This window comes from Rhipicephalus sanguineus, chromosome 7 (genome assembly GCF_013339695.2).
Source record: "Rhipicephalus sanguineus isolate Rsan-2018 chromosome 7, BIME_Rsan_1.4, whole genome shotgun sequence".
Taxonomy (NCBI): Eukaryota; Metazoa; Arthropoda; class Arachnida; order Ixodida; family Ixodidae; genus Rhipicephalus; species Rhipicephalus sanguineus.
In genome coordinates, this window is record NC_051182.1 from 84,532,295 (window position 1) to 84,554,495 (window position 22,201).

Below are 22,201 nucleotides of genomic sequence, written 5' to 3' on the forward strand. Positions count from 1 at the left end.
AGACTTTTGAGCCCGTTCCGGAGTGGCTTGCACTTCTGGACGCTTGTGTGTGTTTGCCTGACTTTTGAACAGCCTCTTACTGTAGGCAACAATGTGGGTGTTCTGAATGTTAAGGTAATTCTAATGTGACGAAGTATGTAGTGTGTGGTTCACAGCAATAACGGGTCATATTTCCATGAATTAAAGAAAAAAAAAAAAAAAGCACCGGCATGGCTCAGAGGTTGAATACTGGGCTCCCAGGCAGAGGGCCCAGGTTCGAACCTCGTTCCATCCTGGAATTTTTTTTCTTATTTCGTTTTTTTTATTTCGAGCGATACTGGTTACGGACACCGGCGGCGGCGGCGGCGGACAACTACGGCGCCAAAAACGGCCGGTGAAATGATCTCATAACAGCTTTCGCTGTAAAACGCTCACAAAACCACATACCCTAAGAAGTGTTACTGGTTGACTACCTGCTTCAGCTAACACCGTGTGTTCTTTATACCACGCTTCACTTTGCAGTATAAGAATCACACTGTAGATACATGTCAAGCGAGTAGAGAAATGCAACTACAGCAATTAAGATAAATTGCACACCGCATCAAAGTCAAGAACATCCAGGTCAGGTCATCAGTAATCAAGCGTCCCTCGTCACCATATCGTGGTGGTAGCCCGTAAAAAAAAAAAGAGAAAGAAACTTTACAATTATTAATTGTTTCATTAAACGTGTTCCTGGATACAAACGACTGCGGTGATGATTTCAGAGAGAGCATTCCGTGTAAAGTTACATGAGAATAGAAAAATAGCCACAAGTATTGCTCAGATGTATTTTTCCAGCTGCGATACTTCTGTCAAACAACGTCGCATAACAAACGCACTTCTTCACTTGGTTTAATTAAAGAAAGAAATCGTTTTCTTGCTTTCTAAATTAATAGATTTGTACTGATTTTTCTGGGAACATTGTTCGTTGATAAATTTTGCTTTTACGTTCATTTTATAGTTGTATTACAAGACAAGTTCTTGCAGTTATATTGCTGTTTTTGCTAACCAACTTATTTTAATTGGTAATATTTCACAGGAGGTCCTTCTACACCCTAGTGCATTGACCCTCGTTCTGCATACTTATCTTTGTGTTGTTTTTCAATAATATGTCAATGAAGTTGACTTGAAGCTTGAATTCTTACTTGAACGCAGTAATACAACGCGTTAAAGTGTGCAATAAGACGAATAAGACGAGCATCCTTTTTGTTACGCTGGCAGCGCAAACCGCCAAAATTATTTTTGCTCGGATTTTTCGCACATTTCTAGGCAAGCAGCACATTTACCGCTAAAAAGGGCGAGCACAAAGACTGGCAAACAACACTGAGCACACGTTTACTTTGTCATGGCCTCATTTTTCTTTTTTTACCGGTAAACACAACCTCTAAAGAATGCCGACTAAGTCAAGGTCAAGTTCATAGCTTTACAGTGGTTTCATACGCCTGATTTTTTGCATACAGAGAAACGCTACAAGCAGCGTATGCAGAAAAACAAAAAATGCGTGTCTGAAGCAACACGGAAACACATTGTCGTGTGTAGTCCCGTTCTTCTTTCTCGCTCGCTGGGTGGACCTCCTCCCCCTTCACGATGCACGCAATTCGTGACACGAAGTGCGCGTGTGCAAGAAACGCCGCGACGTCACCCGTCTGTTGTTCATATAATCAAATACGTGCAGCGCGGCGAAGCCCATGTCGCACCTTCTATAGATAATCACTGAACAGATCCGGCTGCGTGTTCTAGAAAATGGAACAGAAGGACTCGTGCGCTGCTTCATTGATCACCCCACGAAGGTTTCATTCAGTCGGCTCCGTACGAAAGGCGATCAAAGAGAAAACAAAAAATTTATATAGGGCGGCGAATTTTTGTTGCGGGCGCTCGAAAAATCATACGCATCTTATTGCGATACAACGAAAAACTAGCGGCCAAATTGAGCTTTTTTTTTTTACTGGCATGAGTAAGTCGGAGAGTTTGTGACGTTTATAAAACGATAAAAAAAACGATAATAAAAAAGACAGAATATGAACCGCAGTGGGATACGCGTTTGAGCTGGTTGGTTCACGATTACGACTTTTCTCTCATTCCGGAGGAGATAGCATTCCGGTCCCATTTATTACGTTTATTGCCTCTGCGCAGGCTGAGTCTATTTATTTTTCGTTGTTTCGTTGTTTACGTTGCGATAGTGTTAGAGTATGTCTACGCTGACTGGAGGAATAAACACATTTAGTTGTTAGCGCAGTGGTATTTGCCCTTTCTTCTTCCTGTCTTTTAAGCGCTGTTTTTGTACTCGTAGTCACAGAATATCATTGTATGACATGCAGTAAGACACCAGTATAACAGTTGAAACGGTCCACATACGAACACAGAATTTTACGCGTGAGTCGAGAAGAGACAAAGACGTCCGTTGTCAGAGACGTCAAGGATGTCAGTCAACTACGTTTCAGAACTATTAAACTTTAGTATTTACCTAAGATATTCGTACTTCCATTTTTTTTTTAAACACAACAAGTACTTTTCTTCGAAAGCCCGTTGTCGGCCGCTAACAGGGTTATCTATTTTCTGTCTTGTTTATGTGTATGGGTGGTCGCATATCGAAAAGGAACATATTCGCTTCCCTATACTCTGCCTGACCAGGGCGACCAGGCAGCCTTCGCTGCACTGCACCGATTTAGTGAGTCGAAATGCAACGATGATATGCGCCCTCCCTCCTCTTATTGCTATTATTTTTTTTATTCGCACGCGCACTCGCAACTCGCTCTGCGCATGCTCTGCGAAACAGAGGAGCCCCCGTATAGTTGATGCCTAATACCGTGTGAGATGACACGGCGCAGCACGTAATGCCGCAAGACTAATCGAGCGCTTTGCACGGAGTTCGCGAAGTGTTGCGTGCGTGTGAGTGAGCGTGCGCTAGTGGAAAGGGTGTGAGAAGAGAGAGAGGAGGTACCATATTGTGGTCGTCAGAGGGACACACGGCTCATTCCTACATACGTTCTTTGTTCGGCGTGATTAGCGTCTCATCAAAGATGCGAGAGAGAACGGAGGGATGGCTGAAAAAAAATTGCGCCGAAAATAACTCAGAAACGATTCCCGCGTTTAAACGTGCACGAGACCCCGAGATCGTTTGCCGTGATTACAATCTGCATTTAGTAACAACTGAGTTACGATCTTTAGAGCAGTATTTCGCGCTCATTTGCATACAATACTGCATTAACAGCTGAAGTTTTGTAACGACACTAAAGCGTTCATCGTCTCCCACACTACCTGAGCCCCCCTTCCACCCCCTACCCCCACTAGGTTTTTCAACATTACAGCCTTGCAAGAGCTATTGACGCTATTAGCACGTGAATTCACCCGGACATAGAAATGGTGTAATAACCGCTACGCTTTCACGTACGAGAACCAGGATATGATTAGGGTAATTGTGTGTGCCACTTCTCTCCTCTCTGTTTCGTCTGTGGGTGATTCGAATCCTCAAGAACATGCGGGCAACTGACCCACGGCGCAAATGTACTGTAATGATTAGAGGGCACAGCGTATAGTCGGGTATGCCGGATTAATTTCGACCGCCTCGGTTTACGTGATTCCATTTGGAATCACAGGAACAGAAATGGTTAAAGAAGCCCCGCAACACTTTTCGAAGTAATCGTCGAATGATTTCCCTATCGGATATATTTCCACACGAATCGCAAAAAAAAAAATTACAATCCGCTAAGTACGATGAGTTGCAGGGATTTGTCGCACGCTGTATAAGCGCTTTCTCTCTCCTTATGTCCCGACGAACCCGCTGAAAGCTGCACAGGGGGCATGACAAAGGGGTAAGAAGCCGCGTCAGAGCGCGTCATGACCTTGAGCAGGTGATTTTTTTTTAAACACGTAGGCCCACTATTGTCGTGATGAAAAGTAGGGATGGTCGATTAATTTACAAAAAAGAAAAAAACGGTTAACGATTAATCGTTCGCCACCTCAGCCATTCATCGGTGAATCATTTCCAGTGAGTGATCCAGTCGCATAACAACACGGAGATAACGGCGTTTCTTTATTTGCAATAATAATTTAATATCTAGGGTTTAACGTCCCAAAACGACGATATGATTATGAGAGACGCCGTAGTGGAGGGCTCCGGAAATTTCTACCATCTGGGGTTCTTTAACGTGCACCTAAATCTAAGTACACGGGCCTCAAACATTTTCGCCTCCATCGAAAATGCAGCCGCCGCGGCCGGCATTCGATCCCGCGACCTTCGCGTCAGCAGTCGAACGCCATAACCACTAGACAACCGTGGCGGGGCGTTTGTTTATTTGCAAGGCACAAAAACATGTTCTATTACTACTCCCTGTGAAAATGAAAAGAAAGTCCATTCTGGGTGGTAGGAGCACTGAACTATTTCCTACTGCAAACGCATCTACCGCAAGAAGTCTCGCTTGTACCTGATGTACGAAGCGGAGTGTAGACAACTCTCAAAGGAGATTCTGCGTAAATATTCAATTACATAATCAATCAATCAATCAGTCAATCAATCAATCAATCAATCAATCAATCAATCAATCAATCAATCAATCAATCAATCAATCAATCAATCAATCAATCAATTACTTGCTATGCCTGTCAGCGCTTCTTTTGATTGAACTTGCCCTTTGAGTGGTGAGGAATAAGTAGCAGACATTTAGACGGTACTATTCTGAGCATTTTCTAAGTGTTGTGGTTTGCTTAAAGGGTAAAGTGGAAACTTAATTCCTTTTTTTCGGTACTTTATCTCGTGCGCGTTGCAAGTAAAGCTATTTAGATAGGCAGCCGAACTCCGAAGCATAGCCAGTGCAAGTACTGAGGCTTCCAAGGGTGACCAAAGTCGAGGTGTACCCCATATGTGCGGTCCAACGATAAGTACATTGCCTGGTTTGATATATCGGTATACTCCTTTATAGATCGTTAGGTTTTTGTTATCTCCTATGCGGCCGTTAAAAACAACGGTTACGAAGGGATGGGAAACGCAGTAGAGGGCGGCACAGCGTTTGAAGGGGTGACAAAATTAGGAAGAGCAGCGATAACGAAGGGCACTTTGTAAATTCCAACGTGTGTTCGGTAAAAGGCTGTGGGCATGGGAATCACCAATCTTCGCTATTGCGCGTTGACGGACGGACACCGCCGCCGCGTTGCGCAACAGTTGCTGAACGCGCGTTGGAAGGAGCAACGCGCAACTGTTGCTGTGCGCTGCTGTGCCATCACCTGATTGCTGAGAGAGTGTGAGGGGGAGGGGCCACAGCTGGCACCGTGCCAGGGCACGGACTGACTGACTGACGGACACCGCGAGTATGAGACATTGAAGGCTTATTCCTTAAAAGGCGTTTTTTGATGACACATTTAAGAAATAATAGCACCAGACCTGGCGCGGAACACGCAGCACGGTCACACCGAAAGCAGGGGGAGCGGCCTTTATAGAGCGCGTTGTAAGACTCCCTTAGAGCGACTCCTGCAAGTACAGTTGCGAGGTACCCACTACGCCATAAATCATCACAAGTTATTCAGAAGAGAAGTAACCACTATGCCATTATGAATTATTCTGCGTAGAAGCGAGGTAGCCACTTCGCGTCTTGTAAAGCATTATATGGAAGATTGTTGATGCTGTGGCTGATGACAGTGAAGGCTTATGACAGTGCGCTTTGTAATGAGCGGGAAGAGTGAAACCACGCACTCGTTAGGTAATTCGCATAATGCGACGCATGGTTGTTATTGTACTCTTCTACCACGCAATATTTCATCTATTAACGTGATTCCTTGCCCGACATGACGCCTGCATAGGGTTCTTTTGCGAAGGAGTTTCAAGCACCGGCGTGCCTCTGTGGTAGAACACTCGAGTGCCACGCGGAGGGCCTGGGTTTAAATCTCGCTCAATCCTGGATATATCCTTCTCATTGTGCGCGATAGCTGTTATGGACACCGGCGGCGGCGGACAACCGCGACACCAAAATCGGTTGCGGTTGTGTGCACAAACAGCTTTCGCTTTAAAAATTATGCGTTGATTTGAAAGCGCATAAGAGCTAACCTGTGGCGGCACCAACCTGGCGAATTCATTTTTCTACTCGTAAATTTTATTCTTCCAGGAGCACATGGAAGCCAGGGGCGTAGCCAGAAATTTTTTTCGGGGGGGGGGGGGGGGGTTCACCATACTTTATGTATGTTCGTGCGTGCGTTTGTATGTGTGCGTGCCTATATACGCAAGCAAAATTGAAAAATTTCGGGGGGGGGGTTTGAACCCCCCCTTGGCTACGCGCCTGATGGAAGCTCATATACCTCAGTTGAAATGATCGCAAAGAGCCCTCAGACCGGTCTGCGTGTAACTATAGACAAAGTGTTTCTTCTTTAGAACCCCAGTGCTATTAAAGACGATAGTCTTTCTTGGGGAACTTAAACGCAGAAATTTTGGTCTGTTTTTCTGTCTGTCTTTCTGTTTGTCGGCACGTCACTCGATTCAGCCACCCGGCCAAAGTTGAACCACTTGCCCAAGGGCCAGCCATCTTGAACGGCTGACTAGGTTCATACATCTGTACATTATTGACCAAAAAGCAAACACTACGCATATTTGAGGCGCAACATCACTAGGTAAGTATAGGTGGTGTGTTCCTTTAATAGAAAATACATGGATACGTAATTCTAGAGACCCTAGTTCTTAAGCTGCGCTGAAACTTGCCTTCCTCCATGCCCTCTGCACGAGCTCATTGTTGTGTTTCGGTTTCGGTTCAGTATTGCACTGTACGAATGCCATGGGGCGCCACTCTGGCATTCCTGTTTTACCCAGGCGACGTGTAAATAAAAGAGTGTGTGGAGAGTACTCGTTGAGTGCGGACGTTTCTTCTGCTTCGGCGCTTCGCGCCAAACCGCGTGTTCGGGCTGGCTGGCTGGCGTCCCCGCCGGTCGCGTTGGTCACCGCCGGTCTTCGCCTGCTGCTGCGCCGGGACTACCAGCCCGCAACACAGCACTCATGTTTCCTGACGTATTGCCAGATGGCGTCCATATCTCACGCAGCGCCTCTTCTATCGTCTTTAGACGACATTTGCAGCGAAGCACGCAGATACGCGGCCAATTTTTTGGCACTGGAACTCACGTTTGACTCACCTGTACCATTAGAAGCAGTGATCCGTCCAAGGATGCCGATAGCGAATACCTGCTATATACTTTGAATTCGATATTTCAGTAGCGAAGCTGTTGTTAGTCGACCCTTGGTCGGCGGCGTAACGCTGGTCACGTGGCCTTGCGGTGTGGCGAGAGTGAGGCTCGGCAGGAAGGGGGGGGGGGGGGCTGCACCGTGCCGAGAGAGGCATGGCGGAAAGGGGGAGGCAATGCCTTACCGAGATGGGCGTGAGTGAAGCTTGGTGGAATGGGGGAACCAATGGGAGGCGCGCCGAGAGGGAGGAGGGTCAGGCTCGGCGGAAAGCGCACCAGAACCACAGTGTAAGATATATACTCTTTAGGTGAGGACACTTCTGAGACGCGATCGACAAGATACAGTAACAGCGCCGCGTGCCCGTCGGTACGGCGACGGCAGCGAATGCTCATCGGCGGGACGACGCAACTTCAAGAAAAAAAGGCGTCGCCGTAGCAGTCGCTGTTTCGCGGGAGATCTGAATTGCTTAGTCAGCGAGCGTGGCTATGGCACGCTAGGAACTATGTAATGCAGGAAACGCGTGCCGCGTTTGAGCGATTATACAAAACAGAAGTACTTAGAAAATACTTGCAAAACATAGAAAAGCAATAGCCTGACGAACGGGGCATCAGCTTCGCTCCTACGACGGCTTTCACAGAGTATAGCTGGCTGGATTTTTTTTTTTTTTGGAGCAGCGAATGTCGTAGGATAAAAAAAAAAAATCACCGCCTAAGCACCCCGTACAGATGGTAATTAACCAGCGCAGCTGAAACGTGCTGTCCAGGTGTTTAGCAGTGGGTTAATCCCGACTGTTCATTAAATACTTTTTCAATTACTGACCACGTCTGTTCAGAAATCTTAAGTGGTGCTTGGCGCTCGTGTGTTCCCTTCTTATGTTTAGTGGGCCAGTATTTAGTAGTGGAGATTGTCCAATTTCTCGGGCACATGCGCGCTAAGAGTTTTTGCGTCACCACACGACGTCATCATATGTGACGTCATAGTAAACATATGAGCGAATAGACCAGGTAAGGAATTCTACTCTTTTATGGAAGGGGGTGGAAAACTTGAACTCGAGGGCGTTAATGCGTGCATAAGTAGGGTATTAATTGTGACGTCTCGTGAATGACATTGGCGCTACGTTAGTATGTTTGTTATTTGAGGGTCCAACCGAAGAGTTGAAGCTGCGGCGCCAGAAAATGGTTCGACGCGGCGACGTGAGTTAAATTCAAGTTAAGATTCGGTGATTGTTCTGTTACACTTAGACAGAGGAAGAGCGCTTCGTTTAAACCATAGCCTAGCTCCTGAAACCTGCACCATAACAGGGGCTACATGGAAACGTAAGACCAACAAGAAACGGAACGCCACTTCGCAAAGCCTGTATCTATAACGCCGTTAGAGGAAACAGAAATAAATCATTACGCAACACACTAAGATGCTGAGCAATCTTTCGATCCTTCCTCGTAGAGCGATAAAAGGGGGGGGGGGGGTGAAGTAATCTTTATATATAGGCACTAGGGGAGCCGCTACTGTGTTACGTTCGGAGACAAGGATTGGGTGGCTCCAAAACACGGGTCCGATACGTACGTACACCGCGCCACACGAGATGTGGCCGCAATCGAGATCCCGCAGCGAACGAGCGATGTATCGAAATAGGGACGACGAAACCGAGCACCCAGTTGCGAAGCAGCGAGGAAAAAAATGAGACCACCCAAGAAGGCAACGCTGTTAAGGAGGACCCACACAGGATTATCCGCTGCGAGGATAACGTTATCACACCGCGTAATCCCCCGACACGCGTAGTTGAGTAATAACGCCCGCCGAGCCGCTAGAAAACGTGTACGAGTGCGACCCGTCCAATCAGAGCGTGAGGAGAAGTCCATTCGAGGAGGCGGCGCACGGCGCTTTCGATTGATCAAAACGCCTTTTTTTTCTTTGGTTGTTTGTTTTTTTTGTTTTTTTTGGTTACTCATTGCGTGCTTGGTTGTTTCTGTATGGCTTCTTGTACATATGAGTCATTCATTACATATCCCTTTTTTTTTTTTAGTCTGTACTCATTTAAGCTGTATTTTTGTTTCAGAAACCGTGTCTTACTGAACCGTGTCTTACTGTCTTCCTTATTGTACTGATTTTATTTTATTTTTTTAATATCCGATACATTTCACCGTAACGTGCTGGACAGAGCATCGCGCTTATCTGTATTTCCCGCACCGCAGGAGGAAAACACAGGGCGTTTTAGGGGGTCCGTCCAAACGCGGCGCTGTGACACCGTTATTTCATCGCCACGAGCCTGAAGATCTACCTGCATCACGCAAGGTAATAATAATAATAATAACAACAATATCTGGGGTTTAACGTCCCAAAACCACGATATGTTTATGAGGGATGTCGTAGTGAAGCGACGCCGTAGTGGAGAGCTCCGAGAATTTCGACCACCTGGGGTTCGTTAACGTGCACCTAAATCGAAGTACACGGGTCTCAAACATTTCCGCCTCCATCGAAAATGCAGCGGCCGCGGCCTGGATGCCTCACCCAAGGTATACCACAAGGTATTGCAAGGTATACCGTCAGAGAGTGTATACAGGATGGGGTATTCGCAGCGAGGTCGGGCTATAGGTGGCAGCACCGTCGCCGCGTTAGTGTGGATAGGTGGTAATCGCCGAAGGCGGTTTCGGTCGATTGTCGGCGAATAAAGCACGTTGACTGCTGCGGAGGCACGTAGGCAAGGGGGGGGGGGGGGGGGGGGGGCCCCCCCCTAAATTCGTCGAGCCTTCTATATTCCCGGGCAACTTTTTGTTTTATTTTTGCCATGGAAATACTTTCTTTCGAACAATTAGGCCTTGGGCCACCCCCCCCCCCCCCCGAAAAAAAATCCTGGCTACGTGCCTGCTGCTGCGTAATAGTTATACATACACCCTCCATTGCCAAATTAATGCACGAAGCTGGACTAACGTTCCCATTACGTGTGAGAGAAGCGCAATCCGCCAATCAATGGGGTACAGGGCTTCGGTCACAGTCGTGTTTTGCACTGTGCTCGATGTTTTTTCTAGCTTTATTCCAACGTGTTTAACTTGTGTTCTGCCTATGCCACAATATAAATAGTGTTGCGCGACTGCGCCAATTAAGTATTTACTTCTTGTTCTAGGGCTGCAAAAAAAGGGAGCCTTGATTTCTCCGGAAAGAGATGAAGTCGAACATTGTGCACTCTACTTTTCTTTTTTGCATGAATACGCGTAGCGCAAAAGAAATGCGTGGCTTGGGGTCTTTTTTACCGCTAACCATCCTCTGCAGACGCTAGTTCATGCTTTGCCGTATCGCAAGGATTTCGAAATCGCCGACACTTTACGAGAAGGTGTCGCTAAAATTCTACATTCACACCTGGACATTTAGTACTTCTTTCGTTTAGGACAGCGCCAAATGCACTGTGTGATGTGCTTCAACGACAAAGTGGCATCCACATTGAAATGATTTTGGCGAATGGACGGTACGATGGTTAGACCTAGCACCATACCGACACGTGCATGCACTCACTTATTACAGTGCATACAATCTCGGAAGGCGAAATGCTTGTGTATATCGTGTAGGCATACGTACAAGCATTCGATACTGTGCCAGCACAATGGAACAAGCAGTCCTCCGAGGACGTGCATGACGCACGCACACGTGCGAACATGGTGTGGCTAGCAGACGACGCGAGGAGCCATCCACACCACGGGGTTTCGTCCGCTCGCCGCTAGGTGCCGATTCTGCTCGATCTCGCCGCCAATACAGCTGAAGACTAAGTTACTACGAACGGGTTCCCCCTTGTACACACTGGCAATGATCGCCATAACCGGGAGCGGATAGCGTAACGGCCCGCTACATAAAGACAAAGACAAGTAATGGCAAAAACAAGAAAAGAAAAACGAAAACATAACAGAAGTCGGAAATAAATGAAAAGAAGGTAAGGAAGAGGAAAGAAAAGAAAACGAAAGGACGAGAACGAATGATAGAAGAAAGAAGGACACAGAGAAGGCAACAAAGAAAGGAAGAGGAACAAAAAAAAAAAAGAAAGCAACAACAACACATGAAGGTATTCGCGATTTCGCGCCAGAGGACACACGGCGGAGGGCGTTAGCTCGTAGGTGTTTCAGTGCTCCGCTCATACTCTACCGGCACGTAGCGGGGATACAGCCTGAGCTGTGTGCGTAAAGCTGCGTTCAGCTGGAAGCGAGTGCCGCGACGGATACGCGAAGGACAGGGACACAGAGGCGAGGATGAGGAATCGATAACGGCGCTGATAAACACGACGCCGCCGAGAAGCCGATGCCATTGCAGCGGTGCGCGAGAGAGCGTAAACGTGAGTACGTATACGTACGCAGCTATCATATAAAGGCGGTACCCGGGAAGGCAAATTATCGCCTTCCTTCTTTCGTTACATGCTTGACTGCACTGTGTGTATCACGCTGTCACAGATGATAAAGCGGCGCTTGCGCAGTCGATACCCGCGCACGTGTGAGCAGGTGGAATGATTTGTAAAAAAAAAAAAAAAAAAAGAAAAAGGTATTCTGGATTACTGGCCCCCTTTTAAGGCTAAAATTCGAGAAATGCACGAAAAAGGTAGCACTAATAAAAACGCAATAAGTGCTTTAAAAAGCAATGCCGCCGTATTTTGCTGAAGATATCGTAAGTGGCGCGAAGCTAGGAACATGAAAAAGGGCCGGAGGAAAGAGACAGAAGAGCGCCAAACTACCAGCTGTTTATTGCCAGCACAGGCTGAAAAACAGGTAAGCTTCCACACATGCGCAGTGGAGTGGAAGAGTTACCCCAAACATGACATCACGTGAGCAGTTCATTAAAGAAGGACAACTCAGACTGAAAGAGAACAATGGATGTGTCACTGACACAAGCGGACCCTTTACTTCTAATATGATACGCCTCTAGTAATTCCCTTGCTGTTTAATCTCTGCTTTTGCCGATAATCCTAGCTTGCGCAAAACGTGGCACACACGAGCATGACCTGACATGCGCGGGAAGGTGCGCACCATCACTCTTACCTATGCTGTTGGCATGATCCCTGAGGCGGTCGTTGATACACCGACCCGTTTGACCGATGTAGGTCTTGCCACAGCTCAGGGGAATTTCATATACAACCCCTTCGGCACAACGCCTGAAAGGTTTTACGTGCCTCTTTTGGCACCCTTGCTCCTTAGCACGAGAGATTCGTCGGCACAAGTGCGCCAGTTTATTCGGAGCGGAAAACACAACAGGGATTGCGAACCTGGCGGCCACCTTCTTGAGGTTGTGGCTCAACTTGTGCAAGTACGGCACCACCTGTGGTTTGACGCGCTCCTGTTCTCTCGAGTGCTCTTCCTGAGTGCTGAAGTTCAGCTTCCGTAGCAGAGATTCGGCAACGGCATACAAGACCGCCCGAGGAAAGCCAGCCTTTTCCAGTCTGCCAATCTGATTACACAGGCTGGTCTGCATCATGTGCGGACACGATCTGCGCAACGCGGATTGAAGGCAATGCTGAGCAATACTACGTTTTACAGTCTTAGAATGAGCGCAATCAAATGGCAAAAGCTCTTTTTTACTGCGAGGCAAACTAAGGCAAACTAAGGCACCAACTCGCCCAAAAACAAGTTCTTCTAATGCCGCCGTATTACGTTGGCGGCACCAGGATTTTTATACTGGAGGGAGGGGGGGGGGGGATTTATGCTTTGTGTTTTATTAATGCTTGTCGGTGTGGGCTAGTTGGTTTGTTTTGGCTTGTGTTTTGACATTTGTTCTTGGGGGGGGGGGGGAGGGGGGAGGTTGCAAATGTGGTGGGGGGCAGGCGAATATTTGGGGGGAAGGGCTATCCCCCCCACCCCGTGTCCACCTCTGGCCCCGCCCCTGCAGCAGTGGCGTAGCAGTGGGGGGAGGGGGCACACCGGGCCCGTCCCCCCCCCCCCCCCCGAAATTTTTTTTGCTATGGCACACAAAGCCCAAAATGACGCTTGACCACATCTGCCTGCCCGGCCCCTACTTCAAATCAAGGAGGTGCCCCCCCCCCCCCAAAAAAAAAAAAAAAATTGTCTGCCTACGCCCCTGCCCTGCAGTATTACGTGCATAACTATTGACAACACTGCCCCTTAGTTCGTTTTTCTATACTTATAGCGAAATTAATCAGCGTGATTACTATACGTTGATGCTCCAAAATGGACTTAGAAGTGTGCTGTACATGAGGCATAGTTCGTAGCATTTGTAATGGCCACTTCTTTCCCCAAGGTCACACACTTAAGTGCACTTCAGCGAGCTGTGTCCCAAGCCACGCCCAGGGTAGGTCGCGTGCATGAGCCGGGTATACGTCACTAAGCGCTTCGAACAGTGACAGACCTTCATATATAGAGTTCACCCAGTCTTGTCTCGGTGTTGAGTAATTATGGTATAGTATTCCCATACTGCAGATTTCAACACGTTGCTACATGTACGCAAGGCATCCACGTGAAGGGTGATGGAACTTATTCAACAGGAAGTGGACGAAAAGGAACCATCCTTCTCTGCTGGTGGAAATATAGACTAGTGAAGCCATTGTGGAAATCTCGAGGTTTCTTAACTGACAGTGGAACGACCCCTTGACCCAGCGATATTCCACTTCTGGAAATCAATGTCAAAGAAACAAGGTCACTGAACCGTAGGTCTCAATGGAATCTTTAACTCCGAAAATCTATAGCTGACAATTGGCGATAATGCAGGCCCTGTTCCCATTTTGTTAACACACGACATCTATTAAGAAAGCATATAGAGTAAGACTCGAGTTCTTTCCATCAAATTTTCTAGTTCTTGCCATGAAAACCAAAAGTGATTCTGTTCTTATATTCGTGCTTTCGTAGTATACGTCACAACCACCACAGTCTTTGAGCGTAAATTGCTAGCCACCGAAATCAGGAAAACCCGCCTTCACAGGCTCTCTCCGGTATAACTCTTGTAGGAACCGTTCATGCTGGATGGCTGCAATTGCGCAAGCCGCGAGACCACGCATGGCGTGGCTGTATGGGACGCATACATCCGTGACAAATTGCGCCCGTCTCGCGGCACCAAACGAGGGCTGCGAGGAAGAAGTTTCGCCGAACTCCGTCGTTGTTCCCACGCCGAGGTCTTCTCGCCTGTTTGGGCCCGGATTGTGTACGATACGTCGTCGGTGCTAGAACCCCGGATGCGATGACAGCTCTTGACGAGGACGGATCGCGAGCCGGACACGAGGAGAAAGGCAAACACTAATAGATGGGGGGCAAGAACGACAGAAGACTGATGGAAATAGAGATCTAGATAAATGAGCTGAGAGAGTGAGAGAGAGAGGAGGGGGGACTGGGCGCGACAACCGACTATCGCGGGTTTAAAAAAATAAGCGGCTGTCCCTCATCTCAATTACTACTATTAATACCGACTATTATGGCAGCAGTGAACAACTTGTATACTTCATTCCAGGCCCGTAGACAGGGGGGTGGGGTGGGGGCTAGGGGCCTGCCCCCCCCCCCCCTCGATATTTTAGTGAAGCAGGTGTTTTTGCCAAAAATAAATAATGGAAATAGGCGTTCTTCTCAAATAGCCAAGGTTTTCAGAAAGTGACCCCCCCCCCCCCCCGAAAGAAATTCCTGGCTATGGGCCTGCTTCATGCTGTTGCGCGATTGGATACTTCTGACTAGGGATATACGCATTCCCACTGGTGGACCACACTCTACCGTCGGCCACGAAAGTTTGCTAAAAGAGGCGTACACATACTTTGAAAAATAAAAAGTACGATAAGGATATTGCGAACTATTCGGTGACAAAACAGCGGTATGATTATCGCACGTTTGGATCGGGACACGCATTCCACCCACCGGACATGCTTTACAGGCGGTCAGGAAAGTTCACGGGACACGGGGTTTCGAAAAAAGACCGTTGAGAAACTTCTAACAAGGTTATTATGCTGTTGGATTTTGTGTAACAAAACCACGATATGACAGCGACGCACGCCGTAAGGAGAGACTCCGCATTAATTATGACCATTCGGTGTGTCTAGAAGAGCGTCCTTGCTTTTACAAGTGTTGCAAGAACCAGCTACATAAACGAACGAAATTGAATTGAATTGAGTTTATTTGCGGCAACCACCCTGTATCCGCGGCCCTGGGCGGATACAGGAGTTTTGCAAGGGGAGGGTCAGCTTATGGGGAGTAATATATCTAAAGTTTTGTACAGGGCGTCTGGAGCGTAGCCAAGGGGGGGGGGTGCAACGCCCCCCCCCGAAATTTTTCAGTTTTGCTTGCGTATATATACACGCACAGATACAAATGCACGCTCGAACACATAGGCGTGCGTACAGGGGGGGGGGCATGGGGGGGCGGCCGCCCCCCCTAATAACCTAAGGGGGAGCGCGAAATCTGTTCCATACATTGACCCGCCTAGACACCTAAGAGGAGAGGGGGCCGCAAAATCGCCTCGTACATTGACTTAGAAGAGGGGGGGGGCGCTGCGATGAACCTTCGCCCCCCCCTGATGGGGAAGCCTGCGCACGCCTATGCACGAACATACATACATAAAGTATGGATAGCAGCACCATCCCTCCCCCCCCCCCCCCCCGAAAAAAAATTTCTGGGTACGCCCGTGTAGGGCGTCAACACCAATATACAGTTTACGCATTCAAAAATTAAGGGGTTGCCTCGGGACGGCCGCACCACACTTCTAAATCCGCCAGTGGTCACGCTGCCGGGCATTCGCACGCTTTGGTAGACGTGTGGCGCCATCTGCCGCTGCTTGCGAGTGCAACGAGGACCACGTTTTACGGAACGGTCGATAGAGTTCGCGTGCTGCATCGAGGACGGGAGCGACAGTCAAACCAGGGTTGCCAGGTTTGGCTACTTTGCGCCAATTTGGCTACTTTTTTAGGCCGGTGGCGGCAGGAAAAGTGTGTTGGCTACTTGGCTACTTTTTGGCTAGTTTCTTGTTGCCTCAATTTGAACCAAATTATCAATAGCTTGTGACGTCGCAGCCGCTGGCGTTCGAGTATGCGGTGTCAAGACATGGTTATCAAGGCATATTACAAGCTCCCGAAATTGAATTTGGCGCTCGCATTATACAAAAGAAAAGTCTTATGCATAAGTGGCTGGGACTTGGGAGAAAACTGTTGCATGGCGTCTCATTTCGCAGACCACCTATTGCTGAACGCGACTTTAAAACTAATTGAAAGTGAACAGGACAACCGAAAGCGCTCCGCATCCAAGGTGCTATGCACTTGCCGACATTAGAAATCGGATATCTGACGAACTGCTTGTGTCGTTTCCAAGAATTAGGGGCGGACTGCGACTCGAGAATATTATTTACTCGAACTTCGTCATCACGCGAGAAACGATTGCCGAAGTGAGTACAATTTATGCTTCAATTACGGAAACTGACTTTGTGCACACTTATGCAGCACTAATTTTTATTGTCGGTGGTACTTGTAGCCCTTTAAAGAAAAGCCACGCAAGGCGCGCGAAGAGGACGTCTTTCTCAAACAGCGTAAGAAACTTCATCATCCGGCACGAAATGATTGCTAAAGTCAACAATTTATGCTTTATTCTCAGAAATTATGATTTTTAAGTGTTTCTGGTGTACTTCTTTACGTTTCCACCAAAAGGCTACTGAATTTAGTCATTTGAATAACAAGGTCGCAGTCGTTTTCACACACGTGTGGCTACTTTTGGCTACTTTTAGTGTCCTTGGCTCAAATTGGCTACTTTCTGGCTAGCTTTTCCGATTTATTGGCTATTTTTTGTCTTTTCGACCTGGCAACCCTGAGTCAAACCTCTCACGCCCGTCCCTACAGAAGAAACAGGTGGCACTTCGCGGTCGCGTTATGGAATGCTTTGTTCACCGCGAGTCATTCTAGAAGTACGCTTAGAGGTATACGTATCAAAACGTACGCATAAAGACAGCCCGCATTGGGACTGAGCGGAAACTTCGTTAGGATGTCGAGCTCATCAAGAAGCGTAACTCAAAAGTTGTGAGAAGCACCATAGGAACGAATGGTATATCACGATAGAGAGTGACAGAGAGCGAAGAAAAAGAAAAAGAAAAGCTAGGCCCGCCGCGAGCAGCTGCATAAACACGCAAGGACAAAAAGAAGTGCTATGTTTGACACTGGCCGATGGTAAATTAAGAAAATACAAGTTTCTACGCACTTGCAAAAACCCTGGTCTGAAATCAGTACGCTGAGCCACTTTTGAACAGCTACATACGACAATGAGCAGAATAAAAAAAAAAAGCGCTGCAACGACAGGTTGAGCGCACGGAGGAACAACTAAGCTAGAAGAGAGCCTTACGTAACACAGCCATCTTCGGTAAGCGAAAGTCTCCGTGAAGCCGTTCCCTTCATTTTTTAAATATTTTTTTACAGTATCGTCCCATCACGCGACATATAATTGAGAGCGCATTAGCAGATAACGTATGGTGCCACTGCGCTGCCGTAGCTTTGGCTATGCGCGCTCCCTGACGTGGCGATCACGTGTCGAGGGACGGTACTATACATTTTATTTTCTTCAATCGCGTTGCGCTATGCTAAATAAACATTTTCCCATCATCCGCAACTGGGGTGCTCTCATTTCTGAGAAACTCAGACGAACGCACAAAATTGGCCCCTTAAATTATCAGGAGTTTCTCAGTGTCAAATGAATAACTGCAGAAAAAGAAGACAATTCTCGACGTTATCGGAACTAGTTCAGTGGAAAAAGTTGTAAACGGAGCCTTGTTACTGGCACAGATATCGAGAATTTACGAGAGTGTGCCCGCAAACACCGACTGAAAGAGGGAGATGATGATACCATACAAATGCTGCATTCGTACAAGTTGTTTAATCTTAACCCGCTTTATCGCATAGCTTCCAAGTTTAAGTGTACTAATTCAGCACAATTTTGATGGAGCGGACGGAAATCGGTAAAAAATGCAGTTAGACCAAGGACCCTCCCCCCACCCCCCCAAAAAAAGGCAATAAAAGATCAAATAAAACAAATAGGTATGTAAAAGTAGCCGTTAAAATATACAGATTGAAGGTTCGCACAAGGTTGCTCAGTAAAACAGCCATGTCCTTGAAAAAATGTGTGTCGATCCTGCGAAGAGAGTTTAACTGCCAGCGCGTTCCGACTGTGCCTGAAATTAAGCAGTTAAGAGAAGGCAACCTTGGGTGGCGGCCCTACAGTGTGAGTGCTGCTTTTATAGCTACTTAGTTAATGGCATAGAGGCCATAATGTGGCCGTTACGAGGCCGTAAAAAAAGCCACGATGTTTGGCCACCGTACAACACAGACTGGCGAATCAAGCCGCAAAAAAAGAAGAAGAAGAAGGCTAGAAATTGTGACTAACACGAGATAATAAGAACGACGACGAAGTGCTTAGAACTTCGGCAGCACTGTCCGCCATTACCCGTCGTGTGAGTTTCTTTGTTTGAGTTTTATAACGACCGAGCAAAGAGGACGCAAAATTCGACCGTGGGAAGCTCTTCTATAGCTTCAATGAGATCGCAGCAGTTATTTACTGCGAGGTTATTATCCTGCTTTTTGTAGTGTGCCTCTGGTTTACGGCTCCTGTTGCCCGTAAAAACTGCATTCGGACCCGGGAAATAAATAAGTACGCCCGACAACTTCATTCGGTCAACTCGTAACGCGATGTCGTGAACGCGCTCGTAGGCATCTGGAGTAGTACTTGTGCTCCGAAATAAGTAGGATAAACCTTGCTTTCCGGTTTCCCAGTTGGCGCCGAGCTTTAAACTACGCACGCGAGGGTCAGATAACAAAAAACAGATAATAAAATAAAATACACGTTTTTATAGTGCGCTGCATTGATCTAAACTCATTTCTTACTGGTTTACGTTGTTAATCACTGATACGACCATACTGCACGATAAGATACGTCGCAACAGATAGTTTTGAGTGTTTATTTGCGGTTATCATCTGTCCCCCTCTTTTTTTCGAATTAATGGTTCACATAAGCCAAATTTCCCAAGTTCTTGTTCTAATAGAAAAAAAAAGTTAATTCGTCCATTACACTCGCGTAATTGAAGTGATTTAGTTAAACAGTGGGCTATCTACCACATCGTGAACACCACACAACCTCCAGAGAACTATTACATTCTGAACCTTTCTGCTGGCGTCTGTTTTTAGCGAAGGCGTCGACTAGGCTGCAGAGTAAAAGATAGTCTAGTTTAGGTATGCGTTCGGGTTCACCCTTCTCGTGCATGTGTTTCGCGCAGGCTTTGTTCCCGCCCTTGCATTCGTGCGTTCGTACTCTCGGACCAACCACTTCAGCAGCATTGTGTCTCGACAAACACACATATATATATATATATATATTAACGGCGTGGCAATCCCAACTGTCAGGACGGAACCGCCTGGTCAACCTCTCAGGAGTGTTCGGAATGGTGCTTTCGTCAACAAAAGAGCGATTCCAGCCACTCACGTGACCGCTATGAGCCTTAGGGTGTGATCGCAGCATCGCGTGCCAATGCGCCGAGTGCGTTGTCTGTGGCACACCTCCTGAAAGAGAGAAGAGACGGCAAGAAGGAGTCGTGCCGACTCACGTTAGTGGTGAGCTGCGAGGTGAGCGTGGCCACTTTCTCGTTGGCCTGGTCCAGCTGCTTGCGGAGCTTGCGGATCTCGTGGGCTTGCTTCTCTTCCGTCTGCAAAACAGACAATTTCGTGTACAATAAGACACGAGAGAAAGAGAAGACGTAACTTTAATCATTATCATTATCGTTAGAAAAATCATAGAAGAGTAGAAGTGTAGGCCAGTTGGTGATGCCCACTTCGTAGAAGGAAGCACATTAAACAGGACAGAAAGGTGAGACAGGTGAAACGCTCGTCCTATCGGTCTCACCTTTCTGTACCGATAATCGCGCTTCATTTTATCAAGAAGACATAAAGGTCAGACGCAGTAATATTTGAAACAAGTTTGGGCATGCTAGTGTTATATTGCAGCATCTGTCACAGGACACAAGGAAAGGGTCAAACGCGACAAAGACAGACAGCTTCCAACAGATTTCTGCTGGAAGTTGTCTCCTATCTTCGTCGTATTTAACACCGTGCTTGTGCTGCGTTCTGCGAGAGCTGCTGCAACGGCATTGTCTCGAATTTCACGGTGTCTAATGCGCAGCGGACGCTCCCTAATAGCGTTAGATGGCCAGTCGAGTAAGCCAGCCCACTAGCGTAAGATGGGTACTGATAGGGTAACATCGGCGCTTACTCTTAGTCAAAGGTCGGCAATCTCGCTCCTGAGTCGACTCACTCAGACTCAGATCGAGCCGTGAGCTTGAGGCTGAGTGAGTCCGGGTGAGTAATATTTCGGTGAGTTTGAGAGCGAGTGAGTCTGGTTGAGGAAAACTTTGGTAAGGCTGAGTCTGAGTGAGCCCTAAGCGCAAAATATATTTCACGAGTGGGTATTTTTTGCCAACCTATGTCCTTTGTAGAGACACACACGCAGGAAGCAAAGTGCTTGTGTGTGGCAACTTTTGGATAAACGCTAAATGACGACACAAGAAAGACAAAACTTGTCCTGAAGTTCAGTGCTCCCCCGTCAGGGTAGGAGAGAGAAAGAGAGAGAGTTTAAGAATAAAAAGGCAGAGATGTTGACAAGAACTGGATTTCTAAGATATTCGGTTTTCAAACCCAGTGATGCTACCGAGGACTTCTGATTTGGAGCAATTTTGGGAGCAGCAAAATTTCCGTTTTGGAGCACTTTGGAGCAGCTAAATTTTCATCTTGGAGCACTTTGGAGGAGATAATGTTGCATCTGGGAGCACTCTGGAGCAGCGAATTTTACATCCTAGAGTGCACTAAAGAAGCATATTGCAATAACATTCAAGCACCGAAATATTACTATGCGGCTCTTATGAAGGATAGAAATATTTCGATTCATTGCAAATCTCATGCAAAAAATCATGTCAGGAGAACTCCATACTTCACTCGCTAATGAAAAAATAAGGGCTCATTCAGTTGAGTGTTCTGAATTAACCTCTTCGGCGATTATTTTCGACACTAGCAAATAAACAGAATACCAGATCAATAAAATTGCACTTTATGAAATAACACTCTAAAGACATCTATGTGGTTATCAGCAGACATTGTAGACAAACGCCGTGATGTACAGCAGTGCCTCAATGCCAAAGAGCCACACTGTCCCTAATGCATTCCCCTAAGAAAACTCCAAGGCGAAAGCCAGGTTCTTTTTCTTCTTGATCGACCGGTTGATCCTCCCCCTCCTTCTCTGCAAGCTATCTGCACCTCACCTGGTTTTGAGCTAGCTCCATGATCGGCGCACCGATTACGGAAGCAGTGTAAAGCGATGATGTCGTGATGGCGTCATCACATGACATCACGATATATGACGCCATGATGACGTCACAAGTTTTGACGATCTGTGACGTGATGATGACGCCATCACATGATTATTTTTTGCATCAATCGATTGACGCCGCCGACGGTCAATTTTCGTGTTTGATAAAGCATCTCATGCTCTCGCATTAATATTGCGTATAGAACGTTAACAACCTGGCCTTACATACCAAACTGTCCTCCACCATGTCACCTCCTTGCCATGTGTGAAACAGCTTCGCTTATCATCCACTTCACAGAGTGAAATGGCTCCTCAACTTTTCTTTAATGTTTATTGTGATAACAATTATATGGACGCTCTCCGCGGATTTTTGCCGTCGCCATTGCCGTAATTTTCTGTATAAAGACCAAATTAATAACATCACCACGCGCATTCTAGCCGCGGGTAAAAGCTCGCGAGCGCTGGCGACGAACGCGGCTGAAGCGGAGATTAAGCTAGCCGGCCGTCTGTCTCCGTCGCACGGACAGCGTATGAGATAACAGCTTCCCGCGTGCGGGCCTGCCGTCGATTGCTCATCAAACAGAGAGGAAACGCCCCGCCCGTCTTTCGTAAGGAGCATGAAAGGACGCCAGGGGAGCGGGGGGGGGGGGGCGAGGGGACCGCATCGTTCGAAGGGCGCAGTCGCTTGCGCGCGCGCCATCTCGAGGCATCAGGAGACGGCTCGTAAACTTGCTGTGCTCTCAACGCT

At 47.3% G+C, this 22,201-nt stretch overlaps 1 protein-coding gene across 1 annotated transcript in view; it reads right to left on the bottom strand.

Moving 5' to 3' along the window:
- Window positions 1-22,201, bottom strand: part of LOC119399576 (neuron navigator 2-like) — a 297,894-nt gene that overhangs the window by 129,801 nt on the left and 145,892 nt on the right. Inside the window, 1 exon segment of the mRNA XM_037666382.2 lies at window positions 19,703-19,801. Coding sequence (XP_037522310.2) covers window positions 19,703-19,801 — 99 coding nt within the window.